At 43.8% G+C, this 23,665-nt stretch overlaps 1 protein-coding gene across 3 annotated transcripts; it reads left to right on the forward strand.

Moving 5' to 3' along the window:
* The first annotated feature begins 158 nt into the window (after positions 1-158).
* Positions 159-23,331, forward strand: TBC1D7 (TBC1 domain family member 7). Of its 3 annotated transcripts, none has more exons than XM_019986257.2 (8): positions 159-420; positions 1,930-2,086; positions 3,344-3,424; positions 9,229-9,416; positions 13,110-13,247; positions 20,606-20,751; positions 21,955-22,084; positions 23,098-23,331. In XM_019986257.2, the coding sequence occupies exons 2-8, from the start codon at positions 1,975-1,977 to the stop codon at positions 23,182-23,184; spliced, it is 882 nt and encodes a 293-aa protein (XP_019841816.1). In that variant the 5' UTR covers positions 159-420; positions 1,930-1,974; the 3' UTR covers positions 23,185-23,331. The 3 variants fall into 3 exon arrangements, with proteins under 3 accessions (XP_019841816.1, XP_019841817.1, XP_019841818.1); XM_019986258.2 differs by having other exon boundaries at positions 159-399; XM_019986259.2 differs by having other exon boundaries at positions 159-355.
* The last annotated feature ends 334 nt before the right edge of the window (positions 23,332-23,665 follow it).

The raw sequence follows: 23,665 nt of genomic DNA on the forward strand, positions 1-23,665 counted from the left end.
TCTAGGACGCAGTCTACCGCCCTAAGGCTAGGAGGAGCGGCGGCGGTGCTCTCGGCGCACGCGCGCTCTCGGCACCGCCCCCTGACGCCGAGGTAACGTCACGTCCGGAACGGCGGCGGCGTTTTCGGCGCACGCGCACTCTCGGCACCTCCCCCTGACGTCGAGGTGACGTCACGCCCGGCGGCGGCGACGGCGGGGGTTGGGGGTTTTGTCTGTCTCCCTCCACCCGGCCGATCGGGGCCGGCGCCCTCAGGTCGCCGCTTGCCTGCCGGCCACTCAGCGTGCCGGGCTTGAGTTCCGCGGCCTCCCCGGACCTCTTAAGTCTCAACCCGGGTGTGGTTTTCTACTCCTAGAGGTGAAGCATGTTAGGGAGAGTGGGACCCGCGGACTTGGCCTAGGGTGTGTTTCTTCTCCTGTCAGGTGGGCGCTCCTGGGCGGGAAGGAAACTTAAAAATGATTTCTTCCTGGAGGACGCGTTCGCTGTTGCATTGCAGTCGGAGGATGGGGGTCCTTAAATGGCAGGCACCGGATCGCCTTGCAGCTGTTTGGATGCTGCTTTTAAATAAATCCCACCTCGTGTAGCGTTTTAATGCTTTGGAATTCTGCTCTTAAAAAAACACTCATTTGATAAAAGCTCAGAACCATTTAGACTTCCTCAACTTGCGCGCATGCCAAGTTGCTTCAACCGTGTCCGATTCTGTGCGACCCTGTGGCCTGTCGCCTGCCAGGTGATTCTCCAGGCAAGAACACTGGAGTGGGTTGCTGTTTCCCTCTACAGGGGAGCTTCCCGACCCAGGGATCGAACCTTCGTCTCTTACATCTGCATTGGCAGGCGGGTTTGTTTGTTTTGTTTTTTTGAATAACCACTAGCGCCTCCTGGGAAGCCCAATTTAAACGAACTCTGTTTTTTACTGTGCCCCAGGCGACTCAGTGGGTATCTTGTCAGTGAGGAAGAACTTGGCTGTCTAGCAATTCAACGCTCCCCTGGCCACATCTCAAAATTTCGTAAAACCTGAGGGTTATATTCTTTGCACCAGTGTTTTAAGCATTTGGGTCGTGCAGTGTTACACGTTTTGGAAACTGTTACATCCACTCTGTTCTTAAAACACAAACCTGATTTGACTATTTCTTGATAACTCCAATCTACTGAAGGTTATTGTGGAAGAACCTGGAGACCCCTGGACTTTTTGAGTTCTAATGTCAGATTTTAAGTTATTTTAAGTTATTTTGTCTCTAACTCTGTGGAATCACTTGTCAACCAGGCTGCATTCCTGCCCCTCTTCTGGTTTATAATTTAATGCTTAATCTGTTGTGGGTTTTGAATTTTGACAACTACGTTTGATAGAATTGTGTTTAAAAGAAAAGTGAGTGAGGAACTTAGGTTTTTTTTTTTTTTTTTTTACTCTTTTTATAACTTAGATTGTTTTACAAAACACCCATTTTAGAAAACACGGCTAAGCCAAAGAAAATTAAAATCATCTGGAATCCTGCTGCCTAAAGATAACTACTGTTAACATTTCAGAATAGTTTAATTTTTTTAAATACATACTATTTTTAAAACATAAACCAATTGTGTATATTTGGTAGTACCCTTTGTGTGACATTTTGTCTGTCTTCCTATTTCACTTTTTTCTTTGAACATGTTTAATGGCTGCAGAATATACCATTGTGCTAGGTTCTCTCCTAAGTTATGTAGGAATGCTAAGGTATGAACCTTGTGCCATCTATTTGAGCAGCTCGGGGGACTTCTGTTTCGTATCTTGGTTTTGGGCCAAGGTGCATAGGTGAGGTGGTACTAAGGTTGTGTAAACAGGAAGGTTTAATATTGGGTCCTATACACGGGCAGACCATTTATCATAGTGTATCAGATTCATGGAAGAGTTGGCGAAAATCATGGAATTTTTCTCAATTCTTATTTTTCGTTTCTAGGCTCACTTTTTTTTAGTCCCTATTCTGTCTCTCCAAGAATGAAACATGACTGAGGACTCCCAGAGAAACTTTCGTTCAGTATATTATGAAAAAGTGGGGTTTCGTGGAGTTGAAGAGAAGAAATCATTAGAAATTCTCCTAAAAGATGACCGTCTCGGTGAGTTTTATAAGTTAAACCTATTGGTTCTCAGTCATCCCAGATGTTCTGAAGTATTAACTTAAAGAGATGTCCAAGGACTTGAGCCCCTCGCCTTTTGCTGGCTTCCCTGGTGGCTTGCATGGTAGTCCAGCGCTTAAGATTTGGCCTTCCAATGCAGCGGTTGTGGGTTTGATCTGTAGTTTGGGGGGTTAGGATTCCATGTGCCTTGTGGCCAAAAAACCAAAACGTTTAAAAAAAAAAACAGAAGCAATATTGTACCAAATTTAAGAAAGACTTAAAATGTTAAAATTTCCAAAGGTATGTTACCAGCTGTATGTATATATATATATATGTATATGTATTTTAGTGATAGAATGATAGGAGAATGGTATATTTTGGGAGGAGCCAAGGACTTTTCAAGTTTATACTTAGTCGGAGTCAGACCTTTTTGAAAGGCCTCTTAAGTTAGTAATATTTTTTCTCTTATTAGACCCATATATTTTCTTAATTTTTAGAGGCATCATCCTAGCTTCTGGATAAATTTGTAGCAACTCTTGCCGTAATTTTCTTTTATGGAAATACTGAGACTGCATGATGGATTAACATTTTTATTTCTACTAAGCCAATCATAATAAGGTCTTTAATGTGTCTAATTAAAGTAGGATAAACTGAACCATAGTTAAAAACAGTAGTTTAAATGCATAGAGTGTTTTTAAAGTTTCAAAACCATTTCCCACCTGATCTTTGATCCTCACTATTCAGTCTGTGCTTTTTAAGTATTACAATTCTCACTTGACAAGTAGGGGAATTGAGGTCCAAGATGTGGTTGAATGTGGTTTATTGGTGAATATGGGAGTTTGCAGGCTGGCTGTGCTCCTTGCTAGTGATGTTAACTCAGTCCTGTCCCTTAATCTGGTCTGAGCTTCAGTTTCTGGATCTTTAAAACAATAACTACCCAACAAGCTTGTGGTGTGCATAAATGAAGTAAGTTCTATAAATGGTAAATACCACTGAGGTTATGGTGAATGTAGTAATAAGTATGCAAAGTACATCTCCTCCGCTGTGAAACACTGATTGTTTTTGAATAGCTAGTTGGAACACCTGGGCTGGAAATCAGTCTAGTGTTGCCTTTTCTGGATTTGCTGACTGTTCAGCAACCTTCCTCCAAAGAGATGTCTTTACTCTAATTTCAGTTTTAAAAGATAAAATGCGTTTTTACATATCACGATCAGCATGAAAAGCATCTAATTTTTTTTTTTTTTTTCCTTCCTCCAGATATCGAGAAACTTTGTACTTTCAGTCAGAGGTTCCCTCTCCCATCCATGTACCGTGCGTTGGTCTGGAAGGTGTTACTCGGTATGATTCCCAAGAGTTGGGAACTTTTATCTTCAAAAATGTCAAATTGATGGGGTCATTGGTATCTTATCAGTCAGAAAAATGATTTTTTTAGGATGTTTACTGGGCACTAACCTCAGAGCCTGAATCCCCACTCACTCTGGAAACTCTGGAAGAAGGTGACTTCAGCACAGAGCCCTGAGCGTCACTCTGAGAGCATCAGGGCAGCAGTTCCCAGCCTTTTTGGCACCAGGGACTGGTTTCATGGGAGACAGTTTTTTCCACAGACTGGGGTAGGAGGCTGGCCTCTTGATGATTCGGGTACGTTACTTTTATTGTGCACTTTATTTCTAATCGGATGCTGCCGCTGATCTGACAGAAGGTATGGGTCCACGGCCTGGAGGTTGGGGACCCCTGATATAGGGGCGTTAGAAGAGATAGTGAGGCAGACTTGTTTCCCTGAAACAAGTTATGGGAAGAGCACTGAGCTGGGAGAAAGGAGAACTGGTCTGAGCTTTACTGTCAACTGGGTCACCTTGAAGACACCAGTAGGCCTCTCTCTCTTTTTTTTTTTCTTTGCATCTATAAATGAGAATGTTGAGTTAATTAACTCCTAGGGTTGAGCTCTTGATTTGTTATTCTGTGACTTCCAGCTGCAGAGGTATAACTTCCTAATGAGTGCTATCAGAGTCAAAAAAGGAAGTGTTTGCTTTGAGAGTGTTTACTTTGTTGAAGCACAAATAACTTCCAATGAGGATGGCTGAGAGAGAAGGAAAAAATAACCTTGCTCGGTTTCTTGTGAAAGAAAAAGTATATTAGGTGCCTGAAGTGACTGGCAGCATCCCTTCTGAGCCAAGGATCCTTTTTTTTTTCCTGTTATCTCTGAGCCTGTTAACACCAAAAATACCCATCTATTACCACCCTCCTTTTCTTTCTTCAAAAAAAAAAAAAAAAAATCCTGAAATTCCCTTGTGAAGCAAGTATTAATATTCCAATTTTACCAATGGGGGAAAAAGACTGAGGCTAAATAATTTTCCTGAGGCCTTGTAGCCTGTAAATGGCAGAGCTCAGGTTTGTAGAAGCCTTTTGAAGTTAGGCTGGATTATAGACCTTGTTTTCTTTCCACGATGTACTGTATTTTCAGGACTTGAAAAACCCTTAGAACCAAGTCTGATGATGTAGTGAGGAGGCCGTGAGGGAATGCATGCCATGCTAGAGACCACTGACTGCACGGTGCCTTTTCTGTCGTGTATCTTGGCCGTCTTTGTACACTTACGTTTCTAATAGGTCACTGTGCGGTTAAAATATAGAGAATTTGTAAAAAAAGATCTCAGTTTTTCCCAGAGGATTTCTTAAATCTTAGTGTTTCCAGTATCCAGCAAAATAAATGCCTTCTAAGGGTGCCTTTTAGGTGGCAGAGCCTGTAGTGTTTATTTCTGCTGGGAAATAATGTGTCTTATTAACAAATAACGCCTGTGGATTCATGTGAGATGGACAGTAATACTTTGCAACTGAGCGCCAAGGCCTGTCAGGCTGCTCATCAACTCTTTTTTCCTGACTTGCTTTATTAGGTTCAGTTCAGTCACTCAGTCGTCGTGTCCGACTCTTTGCAACCCCATGGACTGCAGCACGCCAGGCCTCCCTGTCCATCACCAACTCCCAGAGTTTACTCAAACTCATGTCCATTGAGTCGGTGATGCCATCCAACCATCTCATCCTCTGTCGTCCCCTTCTTCTGCCTTCAGTCTTTCCCAGCATCAGGGTCTTTTCCAGTGAGTCAGCTCTTTGAATCAGGTGGCCAAAATATTGGAGTTTCAGCTTCAACATCAGTCCTTCCAGTGAACACTCAGGACTGATCTCCTTTAGGATGGACTGGTTGGATCTCCTAGCAGTCCAAGGGACTCTCAAGAGGTTAAGTCTTCCTTATTCTTTAGTTATGGTGCATGGGTTTAGTTGCCCTGTGGCTTGTGGGATCTTAGTTCACCGACCAGGGATCAAACCCGCATTCCCTGCATTGGAAAGTGATTCTTAACCACTGGACCACCAGGGATGTCCCATTTTCTTTGTTCCTGAGGTTAATGCACTGGAGATTTAGAGCTGCCTTGCTGTGTTGGAGTTCTGGTTCTAACATTAAACTGGCACCAAGCTCATCCAAGTTGTGTTTCCCAGAATGTTCTTTAGAATACTGGATCTGTAGCTGTTTGCACCAAAGAGAGCTCCATGATCAAATATACTAGCTAACACTTACAATAGCTTAGTATGTGCTATGTACTGTGAGTGTTTTATGTATATTAATTTGTTTATTCATCATTACAACTGTGTGACATGGGTGTTACTCTTCCCATTCTTTGGGTGGAAAAACTGAGGCACAGGAAGAGCAAGTACGTTGCTGAGGTTCACCCAGCCAGTTCACTGTAGATTCAAACCCGGGAACTTTGACTCTGGAGCTTGTGCTGCAAAACAGTTTCTTTAGGTTTAGTGAAGCCAGAATAAATAAAGATGTTTTTCTTTAGAGCAAAACTTAAAGCCTTAAATTCATTGTTGCCGCTTCACAAATCTGTTCAACTCTGGTACCCTTTTTATCATGGAGACCTCAAGGGCCCATGTTCTGTGGAGAACATTTGGGGAAATGTGTAACCATCCCATTTCCCGCCTCTGGCAGAGGAGGAGACAAGTGCCGGGAGAGATGTCAGAGAGTCTGGGTGTCCTCGTTGACTGAAGGCCCTTCCGCTGCTCTTTCCTCCGTGTTTTCTCCATGCCTTTGTTTGTTCTTGCCCCAAAGTCTAAATGTATTAATGAATATAGAATGGCATTGAAATGTAAGGTCTTTCATCAGTGAAAATTGGAGGTTTGTTCTCGTAAAGGTAGGGTATTTTGTGACCAAGTTTTAGTTGTTGGCAAAGGAAAGGATTTGACCAGTTGATGGTGGTTCTGAGATGAAGGGGCTTGTCAGCCAGGGCTGCCTTGAAACACCACAGACTGAGTGGCTTAAACAACAGTTTACATTCTCACAGTTGTGGAGGCTGGGAAGTCCAAAACCAAGGTGCTGGCTGATTTTGTTCCTGGTGAAGCGTCACCCCCTGGCTTGCAGGTGGCCATCTTCTGGCTATGTCTTTGCATGGCAGAGAGAGACAGCTCAGTTCAGTCGCTCAGTCCTGTCCAACTCTTTGCAACCCCACGGACTGCAGCACGCCAGGCCTCCGTGTCCATCACCAACTCCCAGAGTTCACTGAAACACGTCCATCGAGTCAGTGATGCCATCCAGCCATCTCATCCTCTGTCTTCCCCTTCTCCTCCTGCCTTCAGTCTTTCCCAGGATCAGGGTCTTTTCCAATGAGTCAACTCTTCGCGTGAGGTGGCCAAAGTATTGGAGTTTCAGCTTTAGCATCAGTCCTTCCAAAGAACACCCAGGACTGATCTCCTTTAGGATGGACTGGCTGGATCTCCTTGCAGTCCAAGGAACTCTCAAGAGTCTTCTCCAACACCACAGTTCAAAACCATCAATTCTTCGGTGCTCAGCTTTCTTTATTGTCCAACTCTCACATCCATACATGACTGCTAGAAAAACCATAGGTTTGACTAGATGGATCTTGTTGGCAGAATAATGTCTCTGCTTTTTGACAGAGAGCATGCTAATTCCTGTGTTCTTCATTTTCCTAAAAGGACACCAGCCCTATATGTATTAGGGCCTCACCTTGTGACCCCATTTAACCTTAATCATGTCCTAAAGGCCCTGCCTTTGGGGATGAGGGCTTCAGCATATGAACTGTGGGTGCAGGGGGACAATTAGCAGACAAGCACAGAAACTGGAGATAGGCTTCTAGGAGCTAAGGGTGGCCCCAGGATGACAATCGTAAACTTGAATTAAACCATACTAGTTACAATAATGATTTATCTTGAATTTATGGGGCATATTTATTCAAAGGCTTTATGATGTCATTTCATGCAAACATGGGCACAATAAAAGGCAGAAATGGTATGGACCTAACAGAAGCAGAAGATATAAGAAGAGGTGGCAAGAATACACAGAAGAACTATCCAAAAAAGATGTTCATGACCCAGATAACCACGATGGTGTGATCACTGACCTAGAGCCAGACATCCTCGGACGCGAAGTCAAGTGGGCCTTAGGAACCATCGCTGCAAACAAAGCTAATGGAGGTGATGGAATTCCAGTTGAGCTATTTCAAATCCTGAAAGATGATGCTGTGAAAGTACTGCACTTAATATTGGAAAACTCAGCAGTTGCCACAGGATTGGAAAAAGTCAGTTTTAACTCCAATCCCAAAGAATGCTCAAACTGCCACACAATGGCACTCATCTCACACACTAGCAAAGTAATGCTCAAAATTCTCCAGGCCAGGCTTCAACAATATGTGAACCGAGAACTTCCAGATGTTCCAGCTGGATTTAGAAAAGGCAGAGAAACCGAGATCAAATTGCCAACATCCGTTAGATCATCGAAAAAGCAAGAGAGTTCCAGAAAAACATCTACTTCTGCTTTATTGACTATGCTAAAGCCTTTGACTGTGTGGATCACAGCAAACTGTGAACAGTTCTTAAAGAGATGGGAATACCAGACCACCTGCCCTGCCTCCTGAGAAATCTGTATGTAGATCAAGAAGGAACAGTTAGAACTGGACATGGAATAACAGACTGGTTCCAAATCGGGAAAGGAGTATGTCAAGGCTGTGTATTGTCACCCTGCTTATTTAATTTATATGCACAGTACATCATGAGAAATACTGGGCTGGATGAAGCACAAGTTGGAATCAAGATTGCCAGGAGAAATATCAAGAACCTCAAATATACAGATGACACCACCCTTATGGCAGAAAGTGACGAAGAACTAAAGAGCCTCTAGATGAAAGTGAAAGAGGTGAGTGAAAAAGTTGGCTTAAAACTCAGCATTCAGAAAACCAAGATCATGGCATCTGGTCCTATTACTTCATGGGAAATAGATGGGGAAACGATGGAAACAGTGAGACTTTATTTTTGGAGGCTCCAAAATCACTGCAGATGGTGACTGCAGCCATGAAATTAAAAGATGCTTGCTCCTTGGAAGAAAAGTTATGACCAACATAGACAACATATTAAAAAGCAGAGACATTACTTTGTCAACAAAGGTCCGTCTAGTCAAGGCTATGGTTTTTCCAGTGGTCATGTATGGATATGAGAGTTGGACTATAAAGCTGAGTGCCGAAGAATTGATGCTTTTGAACCGTGGTGTTGGAGAAGACTCTTGAGAGTCCTTTGAACTGCAAGAAGATGAAACCGGTCCATCCTAAAGAAAATCAGTCCTGAATATTCATTGGAAGGACTGATGCTGAAACTGAAACCAATACTTTGACCACCTGATGCAAAAAACTGACTGATTGGAAAAGGCCCTGTTGCTGGGAAGGATTGAAGGTGGGAGGAGAAGGGGACGACAGAGGATGAGATGGTTGAATGGCATCACCAACTTGATGGACATGAGTTTGAGTAAGCTCTGGGAGTTGGTGATGGACAGGGAAGCCTGGCATTCCACAGTCCATGGGGTCGCATAGAGTCAGACTCAACTGAGTGACTGAACTGAATTGATGTCATTTCGTTTCTCATTGATATCAGCGATGCAGTTGCCATCCAGATATTGATTGTATTGATAGTTAAAATTTATTTTAGAGTAAATTTCTAAAACAATGTGTATAGTAACTAAATACTTGTGACTTCTACTCTAATTGTGGTAGACAGCATCTCACAGGATTCTTTCATAGAGGAGGGGTTCAGATCGGTGCCTCTGTGTTTTACTATCTTTATTTCCCCTCCCCCACCCCGGGTCTCTATAGGAATCTTGCCTCCGCACCATGAGTCGCACGTCCAGGTGATGACGTATCGCAAGGAGCAGTACTCTGATGTCCTTCACGCCTTGAAAGTCATCCGCTTCGTCAGTGATGCCACCCCTCAGAGTGAAGTCTATCTCTACATGCACCGCTTAGAGTCTGGGAAGTTGCCTCGAAGTCCCTCGTTTCCACTGGTCAGTGGTGCTTTTCTTTGACCCTTGGCTTGACTCTCGACTGCTCCGTTGGCCAGCCTTCGATCACGTCATGTTTTGCCTTTGAACCTTTCAGTGGCTCTTCTTTGTAGGATAAAAGCATAGCCCTGTACAATCTGACCCAGTCTCCCTAATTTTTTAAAATTTTATTTTGAAGAAGTGATTTCAAAAGTTACAGAAAAGTTGCAAGACTACTACCAATAATTCCCATTTAACCTTTATCACAGTTCCCTAGTCATTAACATTTTACCACATTTGCTTTGTCATTTTTCCTATATATGTATACCTGTTTTCCCCCCAAAGTATTTGAGAAGAAGATGTAAATGTGGCATCCCATTATTTCAGATTCTTGCAGTATATGCTTGCTAAAGATGAGAACACTTCGCTTGGTGACCGTAGTTCTGTCATCAACACCAAGAAGTTGACATTGATACAGTACTAACATCTAATCTTCACTCCATTTCCACTTGACCAGTTGTCCCAATGATGCCCTTTATCATAAACAATACAAGTTTTGCTTCAGAACTTATCAAACTTTCAGCCATTAGTTTTACCATTTGTTGATTTTTTAAAAAAATTTCCGTATGTTTAAACTCTTCAATTCAAAATCATTTTAGATGTAGAGAAAACTTACATAAAGAAAGAGTGGTGTTCCCATTTACCTTCACCTAGCATCCTCAAATGTTAGGTCTCAGTTGTACTCTGGTTATTTATCAAAACCAGAAAGCTAACATTCATCCAATGCCGTGAACCAATCTGTAGCTGTTTTGGAAATTTTGCTGACTCTCACACCAGTGTCCTTTTTCTGGCCCACGATCCAATCTGGGGTCCTGCATTGCTCTTATTCTTAGCTGCCTTTAGTCTGGATCAGTCCCTCGGTCTTCGTCTGTCTTTTATGACCTTGACAGTTTTGAAGAGTACTGGCCAGTAGTGTTTCTCATTTATTTCCTCCTGATTGAAGTCTAGTTGTGAATTTTTGGAAGGAAAACCACAGAAGTTGTGATACTGCTTTTGCTGCTTTGATCACTGGGTTAAGGCGATGTCTGGGAGGCTTCTCCTGCATGGTTGCTTTTTTTCTCTTTGTAATTAATAAGTAACTTGTCGGGGAGGTACTTTGAGGCTGTGTAAATATCAATCCTTAAATAGTTTTCACTCTGCTGATTGCCAAATGGTGACCTTCTGACTCCTTCATTCCTTCTGCGTTTATTAGATGGCTTTTTGATAAGGAAGAGTTTTCCCTTCTCTTTTATCCGTATGAATTTATAGATTTCTCTTTTATTCAGTGGCCTATAAGTCATTACTGCCACTATTTTGATGTTAAAGTTGTCCCAGATTGGGCTAGTGGGAGCCACTTCAGGCTGACTTCTGTTTCGTCTGGACAAGTTCCCAGCATTTTGAGCACTTCCTTACTTTCTGGAACAAAAAGATACTCTAGGTTCATCTTACACTCTTCCCCAAACCTGGAATAATCATCCTTTTATCTTTTTATTTTAATTTTTAAAAATTGTCATTGGAAACCAAGAACAGGGGCTAGATGTGCTCATTGTCCTTGGTCTGTCATTGCTTGTAGGCTCCCTCAGCAGACAGAGCTGGGAAGTATACACACACACATGCTTATCACTGTATTAAAAACCGTTGATGCTAATTAATGCTAGTTAATTAATGTTAATGCTAATACTGCCAGTAATCACAAGTTTATTCTCTCTCTCACCCTTTCTATACTTGCTGCTTCCTTCTCTGGCAGTTACAACGAAGCTAACGGAAAACCTCTTATTTGTATTTATTTCTTTGCTCGTTCCTCTGTCTGTAACCAACATGGTCAGCCACGTCTTTGGCCCCAGCCTGCAGGCCCCAGAGGCCTTGTGGTCATTGACTGCCTCTTGGCCTCAGCTTCACAGGCTCCAGCCTCCTTTGTAGGCTTGATCTTTCACAGACTGCTCGCTCTAGTTACTAGGATTGCTTATTGTTTATAAAGGGAAGAGAAGGGGAAAGTAGAGGAGGGCAGGCAAAGTAATGACTACAGCTCTTGGGTTTTGGCTGCAATTCACATAGGCATTTTAACTTTTGGCTAAAACAGAGTGAATTGTTATGAATAGGGATTTGTCTGCAAACTATGCTCTTCTATATTTTTTTCATGGTGGTTGTAGATTTCAACCTGCTAACAGCAGTGTGAAGCTTTGACTTATTCTTTCTCTCTTTTTAGAACATTTATTTTTATTTATTTGGCTATGCTGAGTCTTGGTTGTGGCATGTAGGATCTTGTTCCCCGAGCAGGGATTGAACCTGGGCCCCTTGCATTGGAAGAAGGAGTCTTAGCCACTGGACCACCAGGGAAGTCCCTTTTTCTTTAACTTTTTGAGATTGCTTTGGGTCCCATGGACAGATCTTAGGTTGTTCACTTTTATAAAGTTTATCAAGAAAGAACATCCCAGGAAATAGTTGGAACCCTTGAACGTCTTTAGATTTTATTTCTCATCAACAAAATGCAGTTAGTTGATGGTACTACACAAGTTCCCGAACTATGAAGTTAGGTTAGATTATCCATTAGCTCGAGGTCTAAATGTTTCCATTGGCCTTGGGCAGACACGCTGTCCCAGGTATTCATTTTGGGCGCGTGTCTCCTTGGCCTCCAAGCCCCAGTCAGCTGTGTTTTTCTTATCTTTTAATGAGACTGCGTAGCAGTGCAGTACCCACGGCTGGGAACATAGAAGCCGACTTCAGCTGAAGGGCGCTGGTCCTCCTAGCCGCGTCTCGGAGTAGCTGGGCGCAGCATTGAGCTGCTGGATTCAGGAGCACAGAGCCCAGGGCCAGGCAGGAGTCCACGAAAGGAGCCTTTCTGCTGCTCTTGACATGTGGAAACTTAATGAGTGGAAAGGAGGCCTAAAATGCAGTTCTTCTATTAAAATAGGAAGTTTGATTTAACTTGGGACTTCTTAGACGAGTAGAAAGAAACTTTTTCTTTTCAATGTTAAAATCCTTTAGCTGTTAAATCCTAGATGAAAACGTAAAGCTTTTGGTATAAGGAGCAGTGATTGAAAACAGATTTTTCAAGTGGATTCCAGTTTTTATGAGACTTCTTTCGAAATTTACTTGAAGGTTTACTTTCATGTTCTGAGTGTTGACAAAAGGCTTGAGAAATGCCATTCTTCTGATTCCTAAAATTCTGATTCTCAGGGCAGTTTTAGCTTTATATAGTGCTTAAAGATAGAGCAAAAATGTAAAGATCTGTATGAATGCTTTGGAATAAAGAAAATGCTTATTAGTCCTTTTGGGGTCATTTTTGCAAATTACCGTATTGACAATAATTGTCTCTAATTATTTGTGCTGTTTTATCACATCTGTTTGAAAGGAATTCTCTTCCAGCACTGAGAATACTTTTGGGTGGAAAGTCGTCCTTTGCTTCAGGTTTATGTTGACGCTTTGGGCTTAATGTTAGAAGCTGGGAAATCTGTGAATGTTCAGCCTGAAGCCTGAGTGTTCAGAAGCAACACTGCCTCAGATTCCCTGGTTACTATTCATCTCCCCTCGGTTGTCTTTTTAGTGATGGACTGGGTGCTTTTGGTCCCACTTTGATTTATTTTGGCTCCTTCAGAATTTAGGGAGTAAGGCTTCATTTTTATTAGAGAATCCTCTGTTTTTCTCTCTTGCCTCCTTGAGTTGTTATTAATTTTTCAGGAGCCAGAAGATGAAGTATTCCTTGCCATCGCGAAGGCCATGGAAGAGATGGTGGAAGATAGTGTCGACTGTTACTGGATCACGCGATGCTTCGTGAACCAGCTGAACAGCAAGTACCGGGACACTCTGCCCCAGCTGGTGAGGGGTGACGTTATGGCTGTTGTGGGCTGGGGCTGAGCAGTGGTGGTGGGGGTCCTCAGGAAATGCCCTTACCACCTGGTGGCACTACAGTTACGAGTGGACCCTCTGGCGGGGGTCAGCAGTAAGAGGCCAGGTAGTGAGTATCTCCAGCTTGTTGGGCCAGGTGGTCTCTGTGTGCCTGCTGCAATCACACAGCTTTCCAGGCGGCACAGTGGTGAAGAATCCACCTGCCGATGCAGGAGATGTGGGTTCAATCTCTGGCTTGGGAAGATCCCCCGGAGAAAGAGGTGGTCAACCCACTTCAGTAGTTTTCCCTGGGAAATCCCATGGACAGAGAAGCCTGGAGGGCTACATACAGTGCATGGGGTCACAGAGTCAGACACGACTAAGTGACCGAGCATATACACACACGCTGTTGTCACACAAAATAGTAACGCATAAATGCATGGTCATGGCTGGATTTGGCCATTGCAGGCTCACTCCAGCTCTATAGTATTCTCTATCTGATCTGGAATTATCTCTCAGTATTAAGGTTTAAGTTTGGCTGTATGTAACGGGAAGCCCAAACAGTAGACGCTTTACTGTCTTCTCATGTAAGCAGAAGTCCAGGGGCCAGGAGCCCAGGCTGGGCCGTCCCCGTCCTCCTGCTCCAGCGCTCCTAGGGGCAACTGTCCTCTCGTGATCACGTGATGGTGCTGGAGGGACAGCCCTCCATCTGTGCTCTGGGCAGGAAGGGAAGGTAGAGGAGGAAAGGTGCCAAGCCCGGCCAGCCTGCCTCCCTTGACGGACTTCCGTTCTGCATGACCGGAGTGAGGAGGGTGTCCCCAGGTTGCCCTGGTCTGCAGGGGAGCCTGGGGAATGTGGTTGGTTGGCTTTGAGCCGGGCATGCTGTGGTCTCACATTGGAACAGGGACTCTGTTCCTGAGGAAGGAGAAGGGAGTGGGCGTGAGCTGGGCAGCCGGTGGTCTGCCGCGCTGACTGGGCAGTCGGGAGAACCAGCACTTGACTCATCCTTGTATCGGGTCCTTTGCCATTCTCTCTCCTCAGTTTCCCCCCCATCGCCCCGCCATTTCTCTTTTTATAAAAACGAGTCTTTTTTCTTAAGTCATTGAACTGTCTCATTTGGAAATTCTGCTGAAAGCAGTAACCACGGTCCAGGGTGCAGGGTCAGGTGCGGGACACAGGCTGGCCGCGCCCTGGGGAGCCCCGCTGTACCCCTGCAGCGGGCCAGACCCTTCAGCCCTCAGCTTCCCTGAGCCCTGAACAGGAGTGCTTTTTATGTGTTTCCATTAGGTAAAGTTCGATTCTTAGATTTTAAAACTTAACTTCACTTAATCTCAATAAAGCATGGCATTGGAGCATATGTGGTTGGAATGTTAGCTGCCTAATTCAGTCAGGAGGTCCAAACTTGTACCGTGGTTTCATCAGCCTTTCTTAATATTGGAGTGAATGCAATCGCATAGTGATGGATTGTTTAAAAAATTCATTATTTTTAAGAACACAAGTAACAGATACATTCTGGGAGGATTAAATAATCCAAATGAATCCACAGTTGTCATCGACCTGCCCCCATGCTTCCCCGTCCCCCGCTTTCTAAGGTGTAAGCTTTGTCACCAGCTTGGTGTGTGTTCGTCTGGTCTTCAGTGCTGTGCCTGGACTTCCTCTAGTTGTGGCGAGCAGAGGCTCCTCTCTAGTTGTGGGGCTGGGACGTCTCATTGTGGTGGCTTCTCTTGCGGAGCACGGGCTTCCGCGGTTGTGGCGCTTGGGCCCTGGAGTACTGGCTCAGCGGTTTTGTCATGAGCTCGGTTGCTCTGTGGCGTGTGGAATCTCCAAGGACCAGGGTTGAACCTGTGTCCCCTGCCTTAGTGAGTGGGTTCTTAGCCACTGAACCATCCAGAAGTCCCTTGTCTAAATCATTTTATGTGCATCAGAGTGGGTGGGGGTGTGAGTGCATACCCGTGCACACGTGTGTGTGTGTGTATGTCTTATACGTATTTTTACATATATAATTTTTTAATGTATTATACTGTTCATACGGCCCCTGTGATTCTGTTTAAAACTTCATGTGGTGAAGTTTTTCCACATCACTACACATGGGTGGTTTTCAACCCTGACTTCCCGTTAGTACCACCTGAGAGTTCTCAACAATGACCAGAGCAGTGAAATCAGAGTCTCCCACGGTGGGGCCTCAGAATTCTAATTTTTTAAAACTCAGTGATTCTGAAATGAGGCTAGGGTTGAGAATCACTCATTTAGAACCACTTAAAAAATTCTCATGGGGTGGCAAAGAGTCGGACACAACTGAGCGACTGAACTGAACTGAAAAAGTTCTCATAGTCTTTCTTGTTAAGAATTTGCCCTAATTTAGTGCAATGGTTCCATGATGACAGCCCTCTCCATGTATGTGACATGTTCCCGTGTGTGTGTGTGTGTGTGTGTGCGCGCGCTTCTCTAGGGTGGGTTACCTACATGTTAAATGCTCTAATGCAACAGACATATTTCAATGTGTTAGCTACCAGGTTACTCACCCAGAAGTTGGACCAATTTTGCTTCCCCCACCAGTTTGAGATTTCCTGTTTTCCACCCCATTTCCAATAATAGGATCAATCTCTTAAAATTTTGCTGACCTGATACTGAAATGGTAGCCCGTTTTAATTTCCATTGCCTTCAATTTTGAGTGATGCTGAGCAGCTCTGGAGATAACGTTTATTGGTCATGTTTGTCTACCTTTCTATTTTGTTTGCATCTTTCCTCTTTGGGTAAGAATTATTGCTATATGCTGAATGTTTATGTAAGTTAAATATTTTCTCTGAAAATATTTCTTGCTGTTGTATAAAGATATGAAGGTGATACTATTGGTCTTATCAGTATTTCTTTTTTTTCTTTTGTATCTTAGTTAGAAAGGCCTTTCTAACTCCAAGATTTTTGTTTTAGAAAGCTTCTAGCTTTTAAAAATTTTTGAACATTTAAAATTTTAGTCCTTTAGCTGGTGAGGGGCTGAATCTTTGTGACTGGTATGAGATGCAGACATGACTCCGTTCCTTTTGTGGTGAACTGTAACGCAGCTTCAGCCAGCAAGCGCCCCACTGTCCCCTTCCCCCTCCCTGCTCTGGTTAAGCTCTAACAGCTTCGCGCAGTGATGTTAATCAGGTCAGTTGCTCAGTCGTGCCTGACTCTCTGCGACCCCGTGAACTGCAGCACTCCAGGCTTCCCTGTCCTTCACCATCTCCCAGAGTTTGCTTAAACTCATGTGCATTGAGTCAGTGATGCCATCCAACCATCTCCTCCTCTGTCGTCCCCTTCTCCTCCTGCCCTCAATCTTTCCCAGCATCAGGGTCTTTTCCAGTGAGTTGACTCTTCACATCAGGTGATCAAAGTATTGGACGTTCTGATGAATATTCAGGGTAGATTTCCTTTAGGACTGACTGGTTTGATCTCCTTGCAGTCCACGGGACTCTCAAGAGTTTTCCCCAACACCGCAGTTCTGTATCACTCTCTAAAAACGTATTGATATGTCATAGGTCAATAACGTTTGCGTAAGAAAAGATGTATTGGTGATGTCTCCAATCAATAATGTGTAAAGAAAAGAATTTTAGAACCAGCAAGATACTCAGTGTCCTTATGTCCCCTAAACCTTAATTTCATCATCATCAAAAAAGGGTTTTTCACAGGTACATTATTGTGTCTAGGACATAGTTTTTAATAGTTGCAAAAGTTCTTTTTAAAAGTTCAGAACGTATTAATGTAAGAAAAGCTACATTTCCTTTGTGTTGCTATTTCATGTAGCCATTAAGTGACTTAAAAAATCTTTTAATATTTTTTAAAAATTTATTTATTTGGCTGTGCAGGGTCTTTAGTTGTGGGGTTATGGGGTCTTTTAGAACTTTTTAGGAGATATTTTCATACCATTTTTTTTCCTGTCCTTATTTAGGTGGTTATATCCTTTTTCTCCTTAGTTTGTTAATGTTATTGCATTGTTTCTACACATAAATTTTCTTTCATTTCTTTTTTAAAAAATTGTTTGGCTGTGCCAGGCGTTGTGACGTGTGTGATTCTAGTTCCCTGACCAGGGATTGAACCCTGGCCCCCTGCATTGGAAGTGCAGTCTTAGCTGCTGGACTATCATGGAAGTCCCAACTTAAATGCTTAAAGTCGGGTTTTTTAAAAAAATTCTTTAGTTAAACCTTGTTAAATCTAGCTGAAAATTTTTGTTGCGCTTGTATAGATCTCTTCTGCCCAGCTTTTTGTTAGTTTCTGTAATCTTGTCTGTCATCTTTTCAGATTTTTGTGGTTTTTACCAAGTTTGTTATCGCAAAGCATATGTTGTTTCATAATCCTAGGGAAATGTGCATGTGCTGCACAGTGATAGACTTTTGACATCCAAAGAATATTTCTGGCGATGACGCCTTTATGCTGTAGTGTTTTGATTTATAGGAGAGGAGAGCTTTTCTCTCCATCAAGCTTCTGGAAGGTCTTTTTGATGAGGCCCCTGATTGTCAACGAAAGTGGAGGCCAGCTTCAGTAGTGTGACGTGGGAAGCCTCTGTTAATCTCTCTTCAGATCAGATTGTCTTTAAGCCATCTCAGTCTTTACTGTGTTCAGTCATTAAAGCTTTTTTTTTTTTTTCCTTGCCATTGACACAATTTTTAAAAGCTGTCCTAAAGAGAGGGTTTTTTTTTTTTCTCTTAACACTATTAGCAGCCTCTTTCTAAGTTGAGTATAAATTCCTCGGTTAAATCTCTTTTGTCAGATTTTGCCTTTTGTTGAGGTGTGCTTTCTTGTCTTTTTTTTTTTAAAGATCTATTCATTATGGCTGCGCCGGGTCTTGTTCCTGCACGCAGCTTTCACGAGCCGCAGTAAGCATGGCCCGCTCTCCGCTGCGCTGTGCAGGCTCCCCATTGTGGCAGCTTCTCTGGTTGCGGAGCACAGGCTCTAGGGTGCGTGGACTTCAGTAGTCGCAGCACGCCGGCTCAGTCGTCGTGGTGCTTGGGCTTAGCTGCCCCGCGGCATGTGGAATCTTTCCAGACCAGGGATCGAACCGTGTCCCCCGCATTAGCAAGTGAATTCTTTACCACTGAGCAACCAGGGAAGGCCACTTTATTTTCTTAAAGTAAGAACTGAAGGTCATGGAAATACTGGAAATAACCTAAATGTTTTACAGTAAAGTATAAAATTGTCTGCTTCCCAGGTGGCGCTAGTGGTAAAGAACCCGCCTGCCAATACGTGAGAAACATGAATTCAGTCCCTGGGCCGGGAAGATCCCCTGGAGGGAGGGCATGGCAACCCACTCCAGTATTCTTGCCTGGAAAATCCCGTGGACAGAGGACCCTGGTGGGCTACAGTCCATGGGGTCACAAGGAGTCAGACACAACTGAAGCAACTTAGTGTACACACAAAAATAATATCACATCTACCATTTACTGTGTCCTCAAAATTTCATGTAAATGTCATCTTCCACTAAAAGAAAAAAGCACACATGGATATGTATTTATACTCACCCTGTTAGATTTAGCTCTAGCATCTGATACACATTTCTCTTCACCCTGCTTTTTTTTTTAACCTGATACATGCTGGGGTTTCTTATGCCATGAGCAGTGTATAGAGACCTTCCTTATTCCTGTTCATGGCTGCATACCACTCCATCCTAGTTTCTTCAGCCCTTCCTTTAGTGTTAGCTGTTGGAGCTGTTTCCAGTCTTCTGCTGTTATGCGGTGTTACAGGTGAAAAGCTTTGTGCATGTATCCTTTAGTGTACTTGGGGGATAGACTCTCTAGAAACGAATTGACGAGATCACATGTTACTAAGTAACACGTCACTTAGTAGGTCTTTTCAGATTCCCCTCTGTAGCACTCATACCGCCCTTTTGCATCCTTGTGACCGACAGCTGCGCACCTGTCTCCCTGTAGCCTCGCTGACCTGATGTGTTCTTGCCAGCCTGATAGGTGAGAAGAGATGCCTCAGGACAGTGTTAGGTTGCATTTGTTTTGTTCTAGCCAGCTTGAGCATCTTTTTGTATGGGTTAGAGCCATTTGCATTTTCTCTTGTAGAGTTTTTGGCTTTTTTCTTTTTTAGAAGCTCCTTTGTGTAGGGCTGTTGACCCTTTAGGCAGGATCAGATATTACTCTGTGGTCCTTTTTGCCCAGCCAAGTCGTGTCCCTGCTCATCGTGGGCCAGCTCAATCGTCAGCTCTCCTGGGAAATTGGTTCTGGGTTAAGATTTCCGCCTGGATGTACCCAGCGTCTCGTGCTCATTCCCGTTGTAACTCTATTGCAGCGTGTTGTCGTCAGCCCTTTGCAGGTCTGTCCCAAGCAGGTTAGAAGCTCCTTGAAGGCAGGGACGCTGTCTTTACCTTTTACTCCCTTTCCTGTATGGAGCACAGTGTCTGGCTGCAGTGGACGTTGTAAGGGTCATGAATTGCCTCTTTGGTGGAAGTAGAGGTGCAGATATTAGGTTGGCTGAAAAGTTTGGGTTTTTCCGTAAGCCTGAACGAGCTTTTTGGCCAACCCAATATTTAGTTAAAAACAACAAAATATTTGCGTTTGCATGGGTGCTACATTGATCTGGTTGTGTCCTTCTGGATGGAGAGTGCAGGCTTGAGGGTTTGACCTGTAGGGTCCATGCTTTGCCAGAGGACCCTGGAAGTACAGCAGTCCCGCCTGGGAGCCAGCTCTGGTAGCTCCCAGCCTTCCGGTGTTGGCTGCTGTGGAACCTTCCATGGGAGAGGCCTCCAAATGGGGCCCCGGAGCTTTGTTCCCCTGTGTTCTTCCTGTCTGCCTGGAGTTCTCGTGCACATCTTGTTGGGGACAGTGCTCCTCCTCCGGACGCTCGTGTTGTCTGACCCTCCCTGCCAAGTGCAGTGTGCCCCACGGGGTCAGCGGCGGTATGACCGGTGACTGCTGGGCCCTGTTCACCTCCTCTTTCCCTAGTTCCCTCTCTGCACCTAGTCCCGCCCTGTGTCTTTGATCTTAGCCTGCTTCTTTCTGTGAACCTATAATCTCCTGCCCTGGAGTAGCCAGCACATGGACCTTTCTTGGCTCCCCATATCAACTGAATTTTGCTCTGGACTTTTGTCTTAGGTTGTTGGATCTGCTTAGCGCAATTAGGACTAACCAGCATGACTTAACTGTTCCATTTAGCCAGAGACTGCCCCAGAAAAACTGTTCCGTCCTGGATAGTTGGTTACTCTGGTTAGTGCTGACCTGGGAGACGGCAGCATCACCAGTGGCTTGAGTGAGTCTGAAGCTTTGTTTCCTACACTTCTTGCTTGCAGCACGTATACTTTTTCGTCATAGCCTGTAAGATATGGTAACATTAAGTCACAGGAAGTGAGTAATCTCTTCCCCTTCAATCATTAGCCAAAGGCTTTTGAACAATACCTGAATCTGGAAGATAGCCGACTGCTGAGTCACCTGAAGGCCTGCTGTGCAGTGTCCACACTTCCCTATGAGCTGTGGTTCAAGAAGTGCTTTGCCGGGTGCTTGCCCGAGTCCAGCTTACAGAGGCAAGTGTTTCTTTCAAATATGATTGAATGCACAGAGTCAGAAAAATCCTGTTTTTGTTGTTGTTTGTTTTTTTTTTAACGTGATCATCTCAGAATATAAATTTGCTTTAGAACCATGTAGTCATTTGATGCTAACTTCTCCAGGAGCTGACATAGCGACTGGTGATTCTGCTTATTATATATACAATTAGAAGTGTTAGAAATATTGAGTATTAAAATAAATATAAAAAATGTTAGGATATACTGTTAGAGAAATTGAAGGCCCTCAGTGTGTTAGATGCTGTTGAATATTCACATCTGAAGTAGTCTCCAGGAGTATATATGGATGTGGACTTTTCCAGAAATGGAGCAGATCCTGGAGAAAAACGTTTATTTCTTAGACCTCTTATGACATCATTAAACTAGCTGAAGGCTAGACTGGAGATTCAGACTCAGCTCTTCATCAATTTCAGACGTGTTACGGGTATTTTGGAGTCCCGTCCTGCTCCCTCCAGGACTTAACACTTGAGGAAAAAGGCCATACACAGAGTATTACAGGACAGTGCTTAGTAAGCATATTGAGAATGATACTGACTGTAAGAGCTATTGAAGTTATCAGAACAATGATTTTAGGGTATATTTAATCTAGAGTATATTTAATAGCTCCTTAATTATGGAATTTACTGGAAAATGAAACTGAATTTCATATTTCATTCCCCTTTTTGTTCTTGTTCCTTAGTCTGTAATGGTTATCTTAGCATTACAGAATGTTAGTAAACTTGAAGCTTTGGTTTTTAGGAATTTCCTGCCCTAAAATGTCAATTTTGAGATATTAATTGGAGGATGTCTTCCTGGAGGACAATGTCCTCATTAGCTCTTCTCTGAAGCTTATGCAGTCAGCCATCTGTCTCCACAGTTGCACATCTCTGGAGTTGGCCGATCCCAGATCCTGGGCTGTGTTTACACTTGTGGCTGGTCGAATCCTTGGTTATGTAATCTGTGGATGCAGGGGGCTGACTGCACCACCTCACTTTATATGAGGGACTTGAGCCTCCTCGGATCTTGGTATGCACAGCAAGTGAGCCCATGAACCACTTCCCTGGGGATACTGAGGGATGATGGTACCTAAAAGAAAATGTAATTTGATTTAATTTTGAAACTTGAGCTGTTTAGGTGTAAACATCAACTTCAGACTTGTAATTTGATTACATCTTTCTTTCATAGGATTTGGGATAAAGTTGTAAGTGGATCCTGTAAGATACTAGTTTTTGTAGCTGTGGAAATTCTTTTAACCTTTAAAATAAAAGTAATGGCGCTGAACAGTGCAGAGAAGATAACGAAGTTTCTGGAAAACGTAAGTGTGCTTTGCTTCACTTGAACTTTGAATCTAGAAAGGAGTTCAGTTTACAAGCCAGATTTTTCTATGGCATTAAATTATTTCAGAGACAATATAGTATATTTTTACATTATAAGAAATGATTTTCCCCAGTATAAGTTTCAGCTTGGTCTGTGGATTATAGTCCACATCCTTTGGGGGTCACTGGTCTGAGCAGCAGGTCTGTCTCCGTGAGTGTGTGTACCTGGGACCACAGTGGCCACTAGGAGGCCGTCGGGAAACGAGGAGGTGAGATCTGTCACTTTAGGGCGAGCGATCCCTGTTAGTGGAAAAGGAACGTTTTTGTGGATTTTGCTCGTAAGCCCTTTCATTTCTGTTCCTATATCTGGTGGAGTCCCAGCTGAATTTGTTAATGTGCTGAAGTGTAAACTTGAGCATGTTGAAAAAGGTCTGAATGAATCTGTTTTTCCCTATCTTTGTATCTTGGAATACCCTTAACCAGGCAAGAAGAGGTCAAAATAGACTTAGGCTTGACTGAATTTCACTGGACCCCAAATCTGTTTTAATGAGTCCGTGTTAACAGTTGAGCAGCGGCCTGGTAGACAAGTGCTCAGTGAGTGTGTGTTCGATCAAAGCGCCCTCTTGGTTGTAATGAATGGTGGCACGCACTGCCAGGGGCCCTGCTAAATACTTTTTTGTGAATTGCCTCCTGTAACCCTGTAAAGAGCCCTGTGAAGTGGGGCTATCATTTGCCCCATCTCAGATCTGGGGATCTGAACCCGGGGAGCTTAGGTAGCCTGCCCAGGGCTCCACAGGGAGTGGGCAGGGCAGGATCGGAACCCAGATGGGTGACACCGCACTCCTCACTGTGGCTGCGGGTGCCACATGGCACATCTGGCAGCAGCCGCCTATGTGATCGCTTTCTGAAAAGCAGCGAAAACTCCAGTGGACACGAGTTTTATGCCACAGTGAATGAGAGAGAGGCTGAAGTCAGAATCATGCCTTTCAGAGCCTGGTCTGCTTGTTCACAGATCCCCCAGGACAGCTCGGACGCGATCGTGAGCAAGGCCATCGACTTATGGCACAAACACTGCGGGACCCCGGTCCACTCTGCCTGAACTTCCCGACGTTGTGGACAGCAGCCAGGCCTGCTCAGCGCCTTTTCTTCCCCCTTGGGACATGACCTACTGAATTGATAATGGGGTTCTTGCTTTGGTGCTCGAAGTGTAATTGCTTTTCCAGTAAAATTGCTTAAGATAATGTCACTGTGGAGTCACTGTGTTGTGGAACGGCATCTTCTGGTTACACAGAAGTACAGGGCTCAACTCTGAATAGCATTTAGAAAAACGTTTATGGAGGTGTAGTCAGTTTACAATGTTGTGCTCGTTTCTGCTGTGTAGCAGTGGTTCGGTTGTATATACATATGTATCCTTTCTCGGAATCTTTTCCTTTATGATTTATCACACAATATTGAAGATAGTGCTATGCAATAGGACCTTCTTGTTCTGGATAGTAGTTTAAAAGGGTTGTTGGAAATAGCTCCCAGCTTGTAAAGCACTTGAGTCAGGGTGGGTGGGTGCGTCAGTGAGCTGTGTGTAA

The sequence above is a fragment of the Bos indicus genome, chromosome 23 (genome assembly GCF_029378745.1).
Source record: "Bos indicus isolate NIAB-ARS_2022 breed Sahiwal x Tharparkar chromosome 23, NIAB-ARS_B.indTharparkar_mat_pri_1.0, whole genome shotgun sequence".
Classification (NCBI taxonomy): Eukaryota; Metazoa; Chordata; class Mammalia; order Artiodactyla; family Bovidae; genus Bos; species Bos indicus.